General features: G+C 40.7%; 1 protein-coding gene across 2 annotated transcripts; it reads right to left on the reverse strand.

Moving 5' to 3' along the window:
* Window positions 1-4,342: 4,342 nt before the first annotated feature.
* LOC133575928 (protein phosphatase 1 regulatory subunit 12B-like) lies at window positions 4,343-20,520 on the reverse strand. Of its 2 annotated transcripts, none has more exons than XM_061928873.1 (7): window positions 20,290-20,520; window positions 11,090-11,103; window positions 10,884-11,022; window positions 8,267-8,368; window positions 7,597-7,650; window positions 5,423-5,473; window positions 4,343-5,367 (listed from the first exon to the last, which is right to left on the reverse strand). In XM_061928873.1, exons 1-7 carry the CDS (start codon window positions 20,371-20,373, stop codon window positions 5,281-5,283), a joined length of 531 nt encoding a protein of 176 aa, XP_061784857.1. In that variant the 5' UTR covers window positions 20,374-20,520; the 3' UTR covers window positions 4,343-5,280. The 2 variants fall into 2 exon arrangements, with proteins under 2 accessions (XP_061784857.1, XP_061784850.1); XM_061928866.1 differs by having other exon boundaries at window positions 11,090-11,106.
* Between the last annotated feature and the right edge of the window lie 251 nt (window positions 20,521-20,771).

Below are 20,771 nucleotides of genomic sequence, written 5' to 3' on the forward strand. Positions count from 1 at the left end.
CTGAGAGAGAGGCAGAGACCTTAGAAGCAACACCTGAGAGAGAGGAGGAGGAGAGTGTAGAAGCAACACCTGAGAGAAAAGAGGCTTTAGATGCAACTCCTGACACAGAGGAAGCCATAGAAATCCCGGTAAATGTTGGGGAGGAAGAATCCACAGGAAGGGAGGCAGATGATACTACTGCAGAGGAAGCCATAGATGAGGGGGAAGTTGAAGGAGCTACAAGTGATGTAGGAGAGGAGGTCTTATCAAATATTGCAGTATAGTATAGTTGTATAGTTAGCTTCCTATTAGCAAATTTAATTTTACATTAATTTCCATATTGTGTAAAGGACCAAAAAATGTCCTGCCCTTTTCTGACTTTGAGCCCCTGCCCCTCTATAATCATGTGCACGTCCCTGTATATATACATATACGGGTGGGACCTGATATTCAGCTGGGAATGACTAAAACAGTAAATAAACACAAGACATATATATACTCTATTAGCCACAACACAACCAGGCTTATATTTAATATGCCACAAATTAATCCCGCATAACAAACCCCCCCCCCCTCCCGTCCATATAACCCGCCAATACAACTCAAACACCTGCACAACACACTCAATCCCACAGCCCAAAGTACCGTTCACCTCCCCAAAGTTCATACAGCACATATATTTCCCCAAAGTCCCCAAAGTTACGTACGTGACATGCACATAGCGGCACGCACGTACGGGCAAGCGATCAAATGTTTGGAAGCCGCAGCTGCATGCGTACTCACGGTACCGCGTCTGTGCATCTAACTCAAAGTCCTCCGGCATAGCTCGGTTGGTAGAGCGGCCGTGCCAGCAACTTGAGGGTTGCAGGTTCGATCCCCGCTTCCGCCATCCTAGTCACCGCCGTTGTGTCCTTGGGCAAGACACTTTACCCACCTGCTCCCAGTGCCACCCACACTGGTTTAAATGTAACTTAGATATTGGGTTTCACTATGTAAAGCGCTTTGAGTCACTTGAGAAAAAGCGCTATATAAATGTAATTCACTTCACACTTCACTTCACTCCTGGTAAGAGTCTCTGTTGTCCCAGTTCTCCACAGGCCAATGGTAAAGCTTGACTGTCATCTTCCGGGAATGTAAACAATGAAACACCGACCGTGTTTGTGTTGCTGAAGTCGGCCGCAATACACCGCTTCCCACCTACAGCTTTCTTCTTTGCTGTCTCCATTGTTCATTGAACAAATTGCAAAAGATTCACCAACACAGATGTCCAGAATGCTGTGGAATTTTGCGATGAAAACAGACGACTTAATAGCTGGCCACCATGCTGTCCCAAAATGTCCTCTACAATCCGTGACGTCACGCGCTGACGTCATCATACCGAGACGTTTTCAGCAGGATATTTCACGCGAAATTTAAAATTGCACTTTAGTAAGCTAACCCGGCTGTTTTGGCATGTGTTGCAATGTTAAGATTTCATCATTGATATATAAACTATCAGACTGCCTGGTCGCTAGTAGTGGCTTTCAGTAGGCCTTTAATGAGGGGTCACATCAAATCAATCAATCAATCATAAATCAATCAATGTTTATTTATATAGCCCTAAATCACAAGTGTCTCAAAGGGCTGCACAAGCCACAACGACATCCTCGGTACAAAGCCCACATAAGGGCAAGGAAAAACTCACCCCAGTGGGACGTCGATGTGAATGACTATGAGAAACCTTGGAGAGGACCGCATATGTGGGTAACCCCCCCCCCCGCCCCCTCTAGGGGAGACCGAAAGCAATGGATGTCGAGTGGGTCTGACATAATATTGTGAGAGTCCACATGTTGAAGTGTGGGCCACATCTGGTCCCCGGGGCCTTGAGTTTGACACGTGTGATGTCATGTTCGTGATGACACGTGTGATGTCATGTTCGTGATGACACCCGTGATGTCATGTTTGTGATGACACGTGTGATGTCATGTTCGTGATGACACGTGTGATGTCATGTTTGCGATGACTTCCGTGATGTCATGTTTGTGATGACACGTGTGATGTCGTGTTTCTGATGACTTCCGTGATGTCATGTTTGTGATGACACGTGTGATGTCATGTTTGTGATGACTTCCGTGATGTCATGTTTGTGATGACATGTGTGATGTCGTGTTTGTGATGACATGTGTGATGTCATGTTGGTGATGACTTCCCTGATGTCATGTTTGTGATGACACGTGTGATGTCGTGTTTGTGATGACACGTGTGATGTCATGTTTGTGATGACATGTAGGATGTCATGTTTGTGATGACATGTGTGATGTCATGTTTGTGATGACACGTGTGATGTCGTGTTTGTGATGACATGTATGATGTCATGTTTGTGATGACACCCGTGATGTCATGTTTATGATGACACGTTTGATGTCATGTTTATGATGACACGTGTGATGTCATGTTTATGATGACACGTGTGATGTCATGTTTATGATGACACGTGTGATGTCATGTTTGTGACTTCTTCTTCGCAGCGTGTCTGAAAAAGAGCAGTGCTGATGTTGGTCTTCATGATACATTTTCACACAAGTGAGTGATGAAGGTGACCCCAGGTCACAAGTCACACCATGGGGGTGATGAAGGTGACCCCGGGTCACAAGTCACACCGTGGGGGTGATGAAGGTGACCCCGGGTCACAAGTCACACCATGGGGGTGATGAAGGTGACCCCGAGTCACAAGTCACACCGTGGGGGTGATGAAGGTGACCCCGGGTCACAAGTCACACCATGGGGGTGATGAAGGTGACCCCGGGTCACAAGTCACACCATGGGGGTGATGAAGGTGACCCCGGGTCACAAGTCACACCGTGGGGGTGATGAAGGTGACCCCGGGTCACAAGTCACACCATGGGGGTGATGAAGGTGACCCCGAGTCACAAGTCACACCGTGGGGGTTTTGAAGGTGACCCCGAGTCACAAGTCACACCGTGGGGGTGATGAAGGTGACCCCGGGTCACAAGTCACACCGTGGGGGTGATGAAGGTGACCCCGGGTCACAAGTCACACCGTGGGGGTGATGAAGGTGACCCCGAGTCACAAGTCACACCGTGGGGGTGATGAAGGTGACCCCGGGTCACAAGTCACACCGTGGGGGTGATGAAGGTGACCCCGGGTCACAAGTCACACCGTGGGGGTGATGAAGGTGACCCCGGGTCACAAGTCACACCGTGGGGGTGATGAAGGTGACCCCGAGTCACAAGTCACACCGTGGGGGTGATGAAGGTGACCCCGAGTCACAAGTCACACCGTGGGGGTGATGAAGGTGACCCCGGGTCACAAGTCACACCGTAGGGGTGATGAAGGTGACCCCGGGTCACAAGTCACAGCAACATTATGTGGACCTCCTTAGAAAGCACTTTAGTCTCCAAGTGCCCCACAATGACCAACATACAGAAACAAACAACTGAATAAAAGCCAATAAAAGAAATATTTATTAGAAAATGTCTTCTTTAGAATCAATCAAGTGTATTTCCTGTAGACTCAACTATTTTTCAAAATAAATCCAAAGCACGTGACGCTGCATTGCGTCATGGAATAATATGAAGAGTTTTATGAAGACGTTGCTGTTCCACTATTAGACACTAGAGGGTGCTACAACCACACAGATGATCTAACTGCACTTCTACTTTAGAACGGAAACATTACAACAATAAAATAAAATACAACTTTATGTGTAGACTGAGAAAAAGAGCTGACAAAATATGAGATTTGAGGAATTAAAACCAAGACTAGATAAATAATTGTACTTGATAAAACATTAAGATTTATTTAACTGGAAATTAACTGGATTTTTAATCTAGAAATACGTATTTTATTTTGAAAACAAGTACTATTCAACTTCCTTGATGTTGTGGAATCTTTAAACAATATTTTTTTTATGGGTGGAAAACCAAAATATCTTATTTGAATAATTGTTTTCTCCATTTTAAAACTGGAATATCAAAAATACAAATGGTCATGATAAAATTTAAATTAGTCAATGACTAAAAATAAGTAAAACTGGGGAAATATCTAGAAATAAAACAAACATTTTGGAAGGTAGTAAATCATTTTAAGTATTTTATTTTGAAAACAAGTATCATTCAACTTCCTTGATGTTATGGAACATTTAAACAAGATTTTCTAGGTGTGGAAAACCAAAACATCTTATTTGAATAATTGTTTTCTCCATTTTAAAAGTAGAATATAAACAATATAAATATTCATGGGGAAATTAAGATTAGTCAATGACTAAAATAAGTAAATACCTCTCAAAAGTGGGGAAATTATTAGGAAGAAAATATGAATTCTTGGCAGGTAGCAACTCATTTTAATTGCACTCAATAAAGCATCAATTAAAATGTTTTTATTCAGACATTGGCAGGACTTTTAGGACAGACGTATTTTATTTTGAAAACAGTTCTTAAATGAAGCATCCTTGTGATGTTAGAGAAATTTCAAACACAATTTTCTATCTTGGGAAAAAACTAAACATCTTATTTGAATTTTTATTTTCTCAATTTCAACATTAATAAACTCAGAATGGAAAATGTTTATATTTTTTATTGGAGTGACAACACAGGTGAGAGACATCACAGGTGAGAGACATCACAGGTGAGTGACAACACAGGTGAGAGACATCACAGGTGAGAGACGTCACAGGTGAGTGACACCACAGGTGAGAGACATCACAGGTGAGAGAAGCCACAGGTGAGAGACACCAGAGGTGAAAGACAACACAGGTGAGTGACAACACAGGTGAGAGACATCACAGATGAAAGACAACACAGGTGAGAGACATCACAGGTGAGAGACATCACAGGTGAGAGACGTCACAGGTGAGAGACGTCACAGGTGAGAGACATCACAGGTGAAAGACAACACAGGTGAGAGACAACACAGGTGAGAGACAACACAGGTGAGAGACAACACAGGTGAAAGACATCACATGTGAGAGACATCACAGGTGAGAGACGTCACAGGTGAGTGACACCACAGGTGAGAGACATCACAGGTGAGAGAAGCCACAGGTGAGAGACATCACAGGTGAGAGAAGCCACAGGTGAGAGACATCACAGGTGAGAGACAACACAGGTGAGAGACATCACAGGTGAGAGACATCACAGGTGAGTGACAACACAGGTGAAAGACAACACAGGTGAGAGACATCACAGGTGAGAGACGTCACAGGTGAAAGACATCACAGGTGAAAGACAACACAGGTGAGAGACATCACAGGTGAGAGACATCACAGGTGAGTGACGTCACATCTATTCCTTCCTCAGTGCGTCACTTGGACAATTTGGTGATGACACGGATCAGAGCTCCATTTTCATCCTTCAGTCTCTGATTCTCTGTTTCAACTTCTGCTTTCACCTTTGGGAAGAAAACACAATGTGATGCCTTAGAGCAGAAACGTCAGGATGCTCACCTTCAGCTGCTCCTCCATGTCAGAAATCTTCTTCCTCACACTCCGACTGTCCTGTCCAACACAACACAACATTGCATCAACGTGACTTCCAACACTGCAGTGTTGGCAGCACAACAGTGGCAATGCAATCATCACAGAACATAACTATTTAGTGTTGGCGTCATAAGGTGATGATAACAATACAAACTACACAGTAGGGTGATGATAACAACACACATTAAACTGTAGAATGATGATGATAACAATACAAACTACACAGTAGGGTGATGATAACAACACACATTAAACTGTAGAATGATGATGATAACAATGCACACTACACTGTAGGGTGATGATAACAATACAAACTACACTGTAGGGTTATGATAACAATAAAAACTACACTGTAAGGTGATGATAACAATACAAACTACACTGTATGGTGATGATAACAACACAAACTACACTGTACAGCGATGATAACAAAACAAACTACACTGTAGAGTGATGATAACAAAACAAACTGCACTGTTAAGTGATCATAACAACACACACTACACAGTAGGATAATGATAACAATACAAACTACACTGTAGAGTGATGATAACAATACAAACTTCCCTGTAGGGTCATTATAACAATACAAACTGCACTGTAAAGTGATCATAACAACACACACTACACAGTAGGATAATGATAACAATACAAACTACACTGTACAGTGATGATAACAACACAAACTACACTGTAGGGTGCTGATAACAACACAAGTAAACTGTAAATGGATGATAACAATACAAACTACACTGTAAGCTGATGATAACAACACAAATTACACTGTAGAGTGATGATAACAATACAAACTACACTGTAGGGTGATAACAATACAAACTACACTGTAAGGCGATGATAACATACAAACTATACTGTAAGGTGATGATAACAACACAAACTACACTGCAAGATAATGATAATACAAACTACACTGTAAAGTATTGCTATCATCACCCTACAGCAGAGGGTGATGATAACAATGCAAACTACACTGTAGAATGATGATACCAATGCAAACTACACTGTAAGGTGATGATAACCATACAAACTACACTGTATGGTGATAATAACAACACAAACTACACTGTAGGGTGATGATAACAATACAAACTACACTGTAAGATGATGATGATTACAATATAAACTAGACTGTAAGGTGATGATAACAACACAAACTACACTGTAGGGTGATGATAACAACACAAACTACACTTTAGGGTGATGATAAAAACACAAACTTCACTGTTGGGTGGTGATAACAATACAAACTACACTGTAGATTGATGATGATGACAATACAACCTACACTGTAGAGTGATGATAACAATACACACTACACTGTAGAGTGATGATAACAATACGAACTACACTTCAAGGGGATGATAACAACACAAACTATAATGTAGGATGATTATAACAATACAAACTGCACTTCAAGGCGATAACAACACAAACTACACTGTAAAGTGATGATAACACAAACCACAGTTGTAACCTTAGAGTCATATAACTTGCTATGTGACACTTGTTAACTACTAGCATGCTAATGTTAGCATGCTAACTTTTTTAGTTAATTGTACTCTTTTTGTTCTCTAATTCCCAGCCATTCACCTTAGAGTCATTTAACTTGCTATGTGACACAAGCTAACTTGTCATGCTCACGTTGGCTTGCTAGCATGCTAACATTAGCATGCTAACTTTTTGAGCTAGTTTTGCAACCGTTTCACCTCGCATCATATAACTTGCTATGTACTGTTAGCATGCAAGCTAACTTAAGCTTGCTAACTTTTTTTTATCGAGTTTTACACTTTTTTTTCAATTTGCGCAGCCGTACACCTTTGAGTCATATAACTTGGTATAGGAAACATGCTATCGTTAGCACACATGCTAAGTGTTAGCATTTGAATGTAAACATGCTACTGCAGTCCAGTAAAACATTTAAAAAAATGTTCCTGTATGACATTCTGACTACTGAATTGCATTTGTACCCAAATATTGCAATTTATTAAAGCAAATGTTATTCATGCAAGCAAATAATAACTTGATTAATCATAATTAATCACAATTTAACATTTTGATTAATCTGATAAAATGATGACTTGACATTCCTACTTTTTAATAATAATAAGGATAGTTTGTACCTTTTTATCTGTTTCCAGCAAGTTGGAACCAAGTTCACTTTTTAACTCTTTTTGCTGCAACACAAGATTACACAACATGAAATACAGTAGTGTAGTAGACCTAAGTATTCATTAAGTACCACCATAATGACAACATTAAATACAGTAGTGTAGTAGACCTAAGTATTCATTAAGTACCACCATAATGACAACATTAAATACAGTAGTGTAGTAGGCCTAAGTATTCATTAAGTACCACCATAATGACAACATTAAATACAGTAGTGTAGTAGACCTAAGTATTCATTACGTACCACCATAATGACAACATTAAATACAGTAGTGTAGTAGACCCAAGTATTCATTAAGTACCACCATAATGACAACATTAAATATAGTAGTGTAGTAGACCTAAGTATTCATTAAGTACCACCATAATGACAACATTAAATACAGTAGTGTAGTAGACCTAAGTATTCATTAAGTACCACCATAATGACTACATTAAATACAGTAGTGTAGTAGACCTAAGTATTCATTAAGTACCACCATAATGACAACATTAAATACAGTAGTGTAATAGACATAAGTATTAATTTATATAATATATATATATATATATATATATATATATATATATATATATATATATATATATATATATATATATATATATATATAATGTTGGTACCTGAGCTCTCTGCAGCTGCTCCTGGATCACAACCAGTTCCTGCTTACTGGTTTCCAGTCTGGACTTCAGCCTCTGATTGGTGGCCAGAGCCTTTTCATGCATCTACAACATAAATGTTAAATAGAACAGAACTTCTATATAATTTAAAGTGGCCCACCTTGTATATAATATGGTCTTACACGTTATTTAACATGGTCCTTCATGTGATTAAATGTGGCCCGCCTTGTGTATAAAGTGGTCCGCCACATTATTTAACATGGTCCGCCACATCATTCCGTCACCTCATTTTACTCGGCCCGTCACCTCATTTTATTTGGGCCATCATCTCATTTTAACTGGCCTGTGACCTCTCGTCACTTCATTTACCTGGCCTGTCACCTCATTTTATTTGGCCCGTCACCGCATTTCATTTGGGCCATAATCTCATTTTAACTGGCCTGTCATCTCATTTTAGCTGGCCTGTCACCTCATTTTATTTGACCCGAAACTTCATTTTATTTGGGCCATCATCTCAATTTATTTGACCCGTCACATCATTTTATTTGGCTTTGTCACCTCATTTTATTTGGCCTTGTCACCTCATTTATTTGGCCTTGTCACCTCATTTTATTTGGCCTGTCATCTCATTTTATTTGACCCGTCACCTCATCTTATTTGGCCTTGTCACCTCATTTTATTTGGCCTTGTCACCTCATTTTATTTGGCCCCTCACCGCATTTCATTTGGGCCATCATCTCATTTTATCTGGCCTGTCATCTCATTTTAGCTGGCCTGTCACCTCATTTTATTTGACCCGAAACTTCATTTTATTTGGGCCATCATCTCAATTTATTTGACCCGTCACATCATTTTATTTGGCTTTGTCACCTCATTTTATTTGGCCTTGTCACCTCATTTTATTTGGCCTTGTCACCTCATTTTATTTGGCCTGTCATCTCATTTTATTTGACCCGTCACCTCATCTTATTTGGCCATGTCACTTCATTTTATTTGGCCTTGTCACCTCATTTTATTTGGCCTGTCATCTCATTTTATTTGACCCATCACCTCATTTTATCTGGCCCGTCACCTCATTTTATTTGGGCTTGTCAACTCATTTTATCTGGCCCGTCACCTCATTTTATTTGGGCTTGTCACCTCATTTTATCTGGCCCGTCACCTCATTTTACTCGGCCCGTCACCTCATTTTATTTGGGCCATCATCTCATTTTATCTGGCCTGTGACCTCTCGTCACTTCATTTACCCTGGCCTGTCACATAATTTTATTTGGCCCGTCACCGCATTTTATTTGGCCCGTCACCACATTTCATTTGGGCCATCATCTCATTTTATCTGGCCTGTGATCTAATTTTATGTGGCCTGTCACCTCATTTTATTTGACCCGAAACTTCATTTTATTTGGGCCATCATCTCAATTTATTTGACCCGTCACACCATTTTATTTGGCCTTGTCACCTCATTTTATTTGGCCTTGTCACCTCATTTTATTTGGCCTGTCATCTCATTTTATTTGACCCGTCACCTCATCTTATTTGGGCTTGTCACCTCATTTTATTTGGCCCGTCACCTCATTTTATTTGGCCCATTACCTCATTTTATTTGGCCCGTCACCTAATTTTATTTGGGCTTGTCACCTCATTTTATTTGGCCCGTCACCTCATTTTATCTGGCCCGTCACCTCATTTTATTTGGCCCATTACCTCATTTTATTTGGCCCGTCACCTCATTTTATCTGGCCCGTCACCTCATTTTATTTGGCCCGTAACCTCACTTTATTTGGCCCGTCACATCATTTAACTTGGCCTGTCACCTTATTTTATTTGGCCCGTCACATCATTTTATTTTGACCGCTATGACATTTTATGTGGCCCTTCACCTCATTTTATTTGGCCCGTCATCTCATTTTATTTTGGCCGCTACGTCAATTTATGTGGCCCGTCACCAAATTTTTTGTGGTCCACCATGATTTAATGTGGCCCTTAAAATAATTTTAGTGGCCCGCATTATATATAATGTGGTCCACCACATTATTTAACTTGGCCTGCCAGATCATTTTATTTGGCCCCTCATCTCATTTATGTGGCCTGCCTTGTATGTCATGTAGTCCACCACACGATTCTTTGAAGTAGTTTTACTATTGTGAGAAGTGAGATTTACATGTGGACTTCATGACAGGTGTGAGGATGATTAGTGGACTTCATGACAGGTGAGAGGATGATTAGTGGACTTCATGACAGGTGTGAGGATGATTGGTGGACTTCATGACAGGTGTGAGGATGATTAGTGGACTTCATGACAGGTGTGAGGATGATTAGTGAACTTCATGACAGGTGAGAGGATGATTAGTGGACTTCATGACAGGTGTGAGGATGATTGGTGGACTTCATGACAGGTGTGAGGATGATTAGTGGACTTCATGACAGGTGTGAGGATGATTAGTGGACTTCATGACAGATGTGAGGACGATTAGTGGACTTCATGACAGGTGTGAGGACGATTAGTGGACTTCATGACAGGTGTGAGGATGATTAGTGGACTTCATGACAGGTGAGAGGATGATTAGTAGACTTCATGACAGGTGTGAGAATGATTAGTAGAAGGTTTGGTGTCACCTGCCTTCTTATAGTCGGTGCGAGTCATCTCCTCTTCCGCCTTCTTGCGTGCAGAAAGTCTGTCCTCCCTGCGTGAGAAGTAAGACTCTGCGTGGTTCTTGCTGCTGTCGTTGGAGACGTCCCACGGACCAGACGACCCGGGTCTGGGGACAAGAAGACTCCTCAGACTGGGACTGTGTCACATGGTTGGTGGAGAGGGACAGATCTTACCTGGACACTCGCTCCTGCTGAAACACAAGAAGTTTTATTTTAATCATCAAATTACATATTTTTCTAATAAAAGTGACAAATGTACACACTGACAGTTGTCATCATGACAAATGTACACACTGACAGTCAAAACCTCACTGTGGAGGGGGGCGTGGTCTGTGGGCCTGCCACTGAGCGGGGTGTGGAAGGACCGGCCTCGAAGCACAGCTGGCAGGTGATTGGATTACCCAGCTGGGGCAGATCATCCAATCACCTGCTATGCTTATTAGCAGAAGCCGGTCCAAGACACGGGTGTTGGAGTTGGAGCGAGAGAGAGAGAGACACTAAAGAGCAAGTCATGCGGCGTCGCGGGACCGGCGGCCCCGCCTCGTCCCGTGACGCGGGCAGTTCACGCAGCAGCGGCACTGGGCGCTCAGCCGCTCCACCAATCTTCTCCTCCTGCTGCGTCTCGCAGCGCACCGCCAGGTGGTCCTCCGCCAAGGTCACAGCTGCTGCCAGATCTTGGGGCCGGTGATAGCGGACCCAGGCTGATGTCCGCGCTGGGATCGCCTTCAGGAACTGCTCAAGGGCGAGCCGTTCCACTACTCGGCCGTCGGGTTCTTCCGGTTTGCAGTCATCGTGCAGCCGCGTCCCGCAGCCGCTGCCCCAGTGCGAACGGCCGATCCTCCGGGCCCAAACGCAGCGCCCAGAACCGGCGTCGTGGTCCTTGCTGGTGCAGCCAATCCGGTCACGCACCGCCACTGCTGCGCTTCTCCCGCTAGCAGTGGCAGCAGCCTTACTCCTCCTCCGGCCAGGCGCATGCCCCCGCCGTGGCCACAAAAATGTCTATGAATGCCTGGGGGGCCTCTTTTTCGGTCATGCGGTGAATGACCGCGGCCACTGACGTCTGGATGAGTCTCTGGATGAGTCTGGATGAGTCTCTGGATCCACTTCATTCTCAAAATCAAATGTGCCTCTAGAGTCTCTGGATGAGTCTGGTTGAGTCTCTGGATCCACTTCATTCTCAAAATCAAATGTGCGTCTAGAGTCTCTGGATGAGTCTCTGGATGAGTTTGGTTGAGTCTCTGGATGAGTCTGGTTGAGTCTCTGGATCCACTTCATTCTCAAAATCAAATGTGCCTCTAGAGTCTCTGGATGAGTCTCTGGATGAGTTTGGTTGAGTCTCTGGATGAGTCTGGATGAGTCTCTGGATCCACTTCATTCTCAAAATCAAATGTGCCTCTAGAGTCTCTGGATGAGTCTGGTTGAGTCTTTGGATCCACTTCATTCTCAAAATCAAATGTGCGTCTAGAGTCTCTGGATGAGTCTCTGGATGAGTTTGGTTGAGTCTCTGGATGAGTCTGGTTGAGTCTCTGGATCCACTTCATTCTCAAAATCAAATGTGCCTCTAGAGTCTCTGGATGAGTCTCTGGATGAGTTTGGTTCAGTCTCTGGATGAGTCTGGTTGAGTCTCTGGATCCACTTCATTTTCAAAATCAAATGTGCCTCTAGAGTCTCTGGATGAGTCTGGTTGAGTCTCTGGATCCACTTCATTCTCAAAATCAAATGTGCCTCTAGAGTCTCTGGATGAGTCTCTGGATGAGTTTGGTTGAGTCTCTGGATGAGTCTGGTTGAGTCTCTGGATCCACTTCATTCTCAAAATCAAATGTGCCTCTAGAGTCTCTGGATGAGTCTCTGGATGAGTTTGGTTGAGTCTCTGGATGAGTCTGGTTGAGTCTCTGGATCCACTTCATTCTCAAAATCAAATGTGCCTCTAGAGTCTCTGGTTGAGTCTGGTTGAGTCTCTGGATCCACTTCATTCTCAAAATCAAATGTGCGTCTTGAGTCTCTGGATGAGTCTCTGGATGAGTTTGGTTGAGTCTCTGGATGAGTCTGGTTGAGTCTCTGGATCCACTTCATTCTCAAAATCAAATGTGCCTCTAGAGTCTCTGGATGAGTCTGGTTGAGTCTCTGGATCCACTTCATTCTCAAAATCAAATGTGCCTCTAGAGTCTCTGGATGAGTCTCTGGATGAGTTTGGTTGAGTCTCTGGATGAGTCTGGATGAGTCTCTGGATCCACTTCATTCTCAAAATCAAATGTGCCTCTAGAGTCTCTGGATGAGTCTCTGGATGAGTTTGGTTGAGTCTCTGGATGAGTCTGGTTGAGTCTCTGGATCCACTTCATTCTCAAAATCAAATGTGCCTCTAGAGTCTCTGGATGAGTCTGGTTGAGTCTCTGGATCCACTTCATTCTCAAAATCAAATGTGCGTCTAGAGTCTCTGGATGAGTTTGGTTGAGTCTCTGGATGAGTCTGGTTGAGTCTCTGGATTCACTTCATTCTCAAAATCAAATGAGCCACTTTCTGTATACACAACACTTGAAAGGGCTTCAGTCTTGAAAGAAAGAGTCATGAGTTCCTTACGGGAGATCCAATAATCAAACAAAAAAGAAAAATGCACTCACTATTTTCATTTGTACTGATCCAGGTCTTTCAATGTTCTCATCACGATCACTTTGGCTTGTTCTGGTGGTCCGTTTGTCCGAATGAAAACTTTTCCATTCCTGGTCCAGGTCGATTGGATTTGATTTTGCTTTTTGAGGATCCGGCCTGTCCAAGCAAATTCCGGATGACTTTAGGCTTGTTTTTTTTTGTCCTTACTTGGAAGAATGTGACATGCTGATATGTGCTGACTCTCCAGAGGAATATGTTTACTCTTCATGTAGCGTACCACTTGTTGCTCCAGGGAGTCAAGCTCCTCAGATGGTGCATCTTCACCATGCTGGTCATCAGGTGGGCCAGCAACCCGGGCATAACTCCGATGCCTGGTCTCCAGGCCGGTGACCACAAGGTCCTTAGCTCTGGAATACTGTTCCAAGTCATCCACCCTTTGTTCTAGGAGCTCAATCCGTTCATTCTTGTGTTGGATAATAGCCTTTAGCTGCCTGATCTCCTCCATGAGGCCTGTCAGTGTCCTCTGTTGTTGCACCACTTCACTGAGTTCCCTTCACATAAAGTTTAGGGAATCTTTAATTTCAGCTGCTAACTTTGCTTTGGTAGTCATTGTTCTTCGAGCAATCTGGACTTTTGTTGGATGTGCATTTGGAGGATTTTAGTGGATTTCATTAGGCCTTTCAGCAGAGAGAAACAGTTGCAGCCATCATGCTCCTCTGCTCCTAAAACGTGCGTAAATGCGCGGGCGTGCACCCTCGAGGGAAGGTTGCAGACCACGTCCATAGGCACGTTGTTTCTGCAGGAAAAGGTTGTTCCAGGCTACTCAGCCCACGTGGGAGGAAATGGTCCCCTAAATAAACAGAGGGAGAGTCGACTAAACAACGCCAAAAAAGGCAACACAAGAGAATTGATGACTCTCGGCCGGAAGTGTATGCCCCAAATGTATACGTCAACATTCAAGACGTCTAACACAAAGAGATCACGGTTTGACTTTGTGGAGTCTAAAAACAGAAAGGTAAACAGCTGGTGAAGATTCCTCCATCCTCCCTAAGACGTTTACGAGACTGGGCAGACCAACGGAGCTCTGTAAATGCTGACTGAGCTCCAGGCTAGTCCTCTCCCTCCCGCCGGGACCACTTGACCGCTGACCCGACTCTTCCTCAGTGGAAAAAGTGACTTTCTCCCCAGAGATAAACACGCATGAACACTGCCAGTGGGTTCCCACCGGCACATCCAAGAGCTCCTCGTCACCTCCCCTCCCTTTCTAAAGTGACATTTCTGGAGGATGACGCGGTCCCAAGCAGGACAGTGTGGAGCTCTGTACTGGGGAACAAACACGCCTCAAAAACAGAACCTCTGATTGGATAGCAGTACTGAAGCCTTGAGTATTGGCCCATACTTTTATTTTTTTGGAGTGTGGAACGTTAGAAAAGGTTTCATCAAGTGAAATTACTCAGATAACAATGCCAGGTGTGAAAAACCCCCATCTGGAATGGACTTATGCTGTCTTTATGTTAAAGTGGAGTGGTATTTGTTATTTTTAATACATTTAAGCTCATGACTCGAATAATGCGGACACGTTTGTTACTAGACATTTTCTAATACATTTCCGCCTTGGAGACTTTGTATGTGTAAGTATTATTATCTAATACTTGTTTATATTGACAAATATTAACCATCTGGAATGGACTTATGCTGTCTTTATGTTAAAGTGGAGTGGTAATTGTTATTTTTAATACATACATGACTCGAATGATGCGGACACGTTTGTTACTAGACATTTTCTAATACATTTCCGCCTCGGAGACTTTGTATATGTAAAAGTATAATTAACTGATACGTGTTTATATTGACAATGCTGTTTAATTAACTCACCTATTATGTATGTGTGCTTAGCTGTTGTGTAGCTGCGAGCTCCTACAATGCTGGCCTTAAGTAAATTACTTCACTAAAATATAAAATAAAAACAACCTTGTGTGGTTATTGAGGACATTTAGCTGTTAGAGGCTGTCCAATTTTGTAAACACACCCGTGTCAAACATTTTAGATGCAAGCTGATCTAATGCGATACTAGTTTCATATCAGACCGATAGTTGATATCAATATCAGATGGGGAAAGCCCTAATTATAGACACATGGGTTCCCACAATATATTTTAAAAACAGAACCATTTGGTAAGATTGGTTACCGTGTATGAACAATTCCATTCTATGGTTGACATTTGTTGATGGACATTTTGGGACTCAGACTAGATCTGTCCAAGCTCAGTCTATGAGCATGAAGTGATGAAAACTACTCCAGCGTGAGGACAAACGTGTTTTAGGACAAACTTCAGTCAACTGGCTGGTTGAATTCATTCATTCATTCATTCATTCATTTATTCATTCATTCAAAATAAAAACGGAAAACTGTATTGTCCAAGCTCAGTCTATGAGCATGAAGTGATGAAAACTATTCCAATGTGAGGACAAATGTGTTTAAGGACAAACTTCAGTCAACTGATTGGTTGAATTCATTCATTCATTCATTCATTCATTCATTCAAAATAAAAATATAAAAAAAACGTTTCGTTCAAGCTCAGTCTATGAGCATGAAGTGATGAAAACTACTCCAAAATGAGAACAAACGTGTTTTAGGACAAACTTCAGTCAACTGATTGGTTGAATTCATTCATTCATTCATTTATTCAAAATAAAAATTAAAAACTGTTTCGTCCAATCCAAGCTCAGTCTATGAGCATGAAGTGATGAAAACTACTCCAATGTGAGGACAAACGTTTTTAAGACAAACTTCAGTCAACTTATTGGTTGAATTAATTAATTAATTCATTCAATAAAAAATAAATAAATAAAACTGTTTCGTCCAAGCTCAGTCTATGAGAGAATGAAGTAATGAAAACTACTCCAATGTGAAGACAAACGTGTTTTAGGACAAACTTCAGTCAACTGATTGGTTGAATTAATTAATTCATTTATTCAATAAAAAATAAATAAATAAACTGTTTCGTGCAAGCTCAGTCTATGAGCATCAAGTAATGAAAACTACTCCAATGTGAGGACAAACGTTTTTTAAGACAAACTACAGTCAACTGATTGGTTGAATTCGTTCATTCATTCATTCATTCAAAATAAAAACAAAAAACTGTTTTGTCTAAGCTCAGTCTATGAGAGCATGAAGTGATAAAAACTACTCCAATGTGAGGACAAACGTGTTTTAGGACAAACTTCAGTCAACTGATTGGTTGAATTCATTCATTCAAAATAAAAACGAAAAACTGTTTTGTCCAATCTCAGTCTATGAGCATGAAGTGATGAAAACTACTCCAATGTGAGGACAAAAGTGTTTTAGGACAAACTTCAGTCAACTGATTGGTTGAATTCATTCATTCATTCAAAATAAAAACGAAAAACTGTTTCGTCCAATCTCAGTCTATGAGCATGAAGTGATGAAAACTACTCCAATGTGAGGACAAACGTGTTTTAGGACAAACTTCAGTCAACTGATTGGTTTAATTAATTAATTCATTCATTAATTTATTCATTCATTCATTTATTCATTCATTCAATAAAAAATAAATAAATAAAACTGTTTTTCGTCCAAACTCAGTCTATGAGCATCAAGTAATGAAAACTACTCCAATGAGAGGTCAAACATGTTTTAGGACAAACTTCAGTCAACTGATTGGTTGAATTCGTTCATTCGTTCATTCATTCATTCATTCAAAAATAAAAACGAAAAACTGTTTTGTCCAAGCTCAGTCTATGGGAGCATGAAGTGATGAAAACTACTCCAGTGTGAGGACAAACGTGTTTTAGGACAAACGTCAGTCAACTGATTGGTTGAATTCATTAATTCATTAATTCATGAATTCAAAATAAAAACGAAAAAAACTGTTTCGTCCAAGCTCAGTCTATGAGCATGAAGTGATGAAAACTACTCCAATGTGGGGAAAACCGTTTTTTAAGACAAACTTCAGTCAACTGATTGGTTGAATTCATTCATTCATTCATTTATTCAAAATAAAAACGAAAAACTGTTTCGTCCAATCTAAGCTCAGTCTATGAGCATGAAGTGATGAAAACTACTCCAATGTGAGGACAAACGTTTTTAAGACAAACTTCAGTCAACTGATTGGTTGAATTAATTAATTAATTCATTAATTCATTCATTCAAAATAAAAACGAAAAACTGTTTCGTCCAAGCTCAGTCTATGAGAGCATGAAGTAATGAAAACTACTCCAATGTGAAGACAAACATGTTTTAGGACAAACTTCAGTCAACTGATTGGTTAAATTAATTAATGAATTATTTCATTCATTCATTCAAAATGAAAACGAAAAACTGTTTTGTCTAAGCTCAGTCTATGAGCATGAAGTGATGAAAACTACTCCAATGTGACGACAAACGTGTTTTAGGACAAACTTCAGTTAACTGATTGGTTGAATTTTTTCATTCATTCATTAATTTATTCATTCATTTATTTATTCATTCAATAAAAAATAAATAAATAAAACTGTTTTTCGTCCAAGCTCAGTCTATGAGCATCAAGTAATGAAAACTACTCCAATGTGAGAACAAACGTGTTTTAGGACAAACTTCAGTCAACTGATTGGTTGAATTAATTAATTAATTCATTCATTAATTCATTAATTCATTCATTCAAAAATAAAAACGAAAAACTAGTTTGTCCAAGCTCAGTCTATGAGAGCATGAAGTGATGAAAACTACTCCAGCGTGAGGACAAACATGTTTTAGGACAAACTTCAGTCAACTGGTTTGTTGAATTCATTCATTCATTCATTAATTAATTCATTCATTCATTCATTCAAAATAGAAACGAAAAACTGTTTTGTCCAAGTTCAGTTTATGAGCATGAAGTGATGAAAACTACTCCTACGTGAGGACAAACGTGTTTTAGGACAAACTTCAGTCAACTGATTGGTTGAATTTGTTAATTCATTCAATCATTCATTCATTCAAAATAAAAACAAAAAACTGTTTTGTCCAAGGTCAGTCCATGAGCATGAAGTGATGAAAACTACTCCAATGTGAGGAAAAATGTGTTTAAGGACAAACTTCAGTCAACTGATTGGTTGAATTTATTAATTAAATAATTAATTCATTAATTCATTCAATCAAAATAAAAACGAAAAAAAAACTTTCGCCCAAGCTCAGTCTATGAGCATGAAGTGATGAAAACTACTCCAATGTGAGGACAAACCTGTTTTAGGACAAACTTCAGTCAACTGATTGGTTGATTTCAATATATATATATATATATATATATATATATATATATATATATATATATATATATGTATATATATATATATATATATATATATATATATATATATATATATATATCAGATATGGACCAACAAAAAGACTTGCTGAAAGTACATATTAGAGTTTGAAGGGACAGAATAGCAAAGAGCAAATTAAACGTATAAATAAGAAAGGACAACCAGTAAAAAGCCAATATCCAGTCTTACAAATGAAGTCGACCTGTCAAATGTTTTCAGACATCATTTCAGTCTGTTGACACAATGAATGAATGAATGAATAAGGGCACGCTGATTCTAGACGTCCACAATCAGAGAATCATATTACAGGCATATCCTACACAGCTATTTGAGTTTCAAAATAAAACCAAAAAACTGTCCTTGCCATTCAAAGTCAGCGGTTCCACAACATCTATGAGTGGAGATAAGACTACATGAAGAATGTTTGGGATTTAAAATGATTTTTGTCACATTTTGTTCAGATCTGGGAGGACTATACATCGTTAAAGCAATCACATTGAGTTTAATTTGAAAATATTCAGGTTTAGCGAGTGAATTGCTATTTCCTGTTTGGTGCATACTTTGTTTATCGTAACAAGCTGTGTTTTTTTGTGTGTTTTTTTTACACATAAAATGTTTTCTTATTTCCCGCTGGACAGGGGAGTTGAATGAGAAGTCTGTTTGTTGTTGTTGTTGTTGTTGTTGGCGAATAGGGTACCAAAATGTATTTTGATACTTTTCGCTACTTTTCCAAATGAAGGGGACCACAAAAAAATGTCCTTATTGACACAATAGAACAAGACAAGAAATGCAACGTCATCTACGACATCCCGTGTAAATCGTGCAAACAAATCCTACTTGAGAGAAACAGGGAGGACATTTAACAGAAGGATGAAAGAACATGAGAAAACCGGAAGGTTTACAAGAAGCCTAAAACAAAAATCCAAACAGGGAATCTTAAAATCAGTGCCAAATAAATAACCACATCATGGACCCGGACAACGGCAAAATCATGGGCACAGAAAGTAACACATTCAAACGATGGATTAAGGAGGCGGTCAAACTAAGGAAGCGGCCCAAGGATCAATCGGGATGAGGGAGCATACCTGGGACTCCATCCTCCATTAACCATCAAGCCCACCAGGTAGACTTGACAGGCCTGCCTGGTTGGCCACGCCCATAAGAACAGCTGCTAGGCAACAGGTCACAGTGGTCAGGTGACCCTTCTGGAGAAGACTGCAGATGACAGTCCAAATATGGTCTGACTACAAGACTATTCGAAAAAGTCTATGAATAAGAAGACATGAGGAACCTTTTTGAGCAGGAAAATAAGCACTGAGGTTTTAAAACCGACCATAAGAGCCAGAACCACAACCTTTGAGGAACAGTTCTTGTGTAGTCCTGAAGGAGCTGACCGTCCCAGAGGTCAGAACACAAATCATTTCATAAACACTTCATCTTCTCTCCTGAATAGGAACTCACCCTAAGGCCGTCCTTGGTGGCGGACGACGAAGACGAGTCCAAGGTGGACTTTGTGACGTGTGGACGGTCCCGGTTGTGAGACATCTCTCACTTTTGTCCCACCAGACTTGGTACTACTTCAGGAAAGAAACAATCCTTCTAGATGTTAAAGAACAAAGGTCTGAGGTGAGGTTGTCCTTGGTGGAGGCCATCAGGTCCTGAGTGACAGTGAGACAGACTGCATCAGGTCTGGGTGGTCCAGGGGGGTCCTGTGGTGGGACACAGCAGTGGGCGGGGCTTGTGAGGACGTGGTGAGGCACTGGGACTTTAACAGAAATAAATACTGGACATGTGCTTGCATGATTAATTTATAATACGACATTAAACTGTCATTTTTAGTACTTTTACTGTATTTTTTAATCCTAAAACTCAAAATGAAACCACTTGAGTGTTTATAAGTACTGGAATGTACTGGAATGTGTTTATAAGTACTGGAACGGTTT

The sequence above is a fragment of the Nerophis lumbriciformis genome, linkage group LG03, assembly GCF_033978685.3.
Source record: "Nerophis lumbriciformis linkage group LG03, RoL_Nlum_v2.1, whole genome shotgun sequence".
Classification (NCBI taxonomy): domain Eukaryota; kingdom Metazoa; phylum Chordata; class Actinopteri; order Syngnathiformes; family Syngnathidae; genus Nerophis; species Nerophis lumbriciformis.

Bases quoted from the DNA above. Each gene is read 5' to 3' on its own strand.
- LOC133575928 (XM_061928866.1), bottom strand. From the start codon at position 20,373: ATGTCTCACAACCGGGACCGTCCACACGTCACAAAGTCCACCTTGGAC. The intron at 8,369-10,883 runs GCAGGTGACACC...TTTATGTTGTAG, and splicing joins CTCGCACCGACTATAAGAAG to ATGCATGAAAAGGCTCTGGC. The intron at 7,651-8,266 runs GTACCAACATTA...CTTGTGTTGCAG, and splicing joins AGCAGCTGCAGAGAGCTCAG to CAAAAAGAGTTAAAAAGTGA.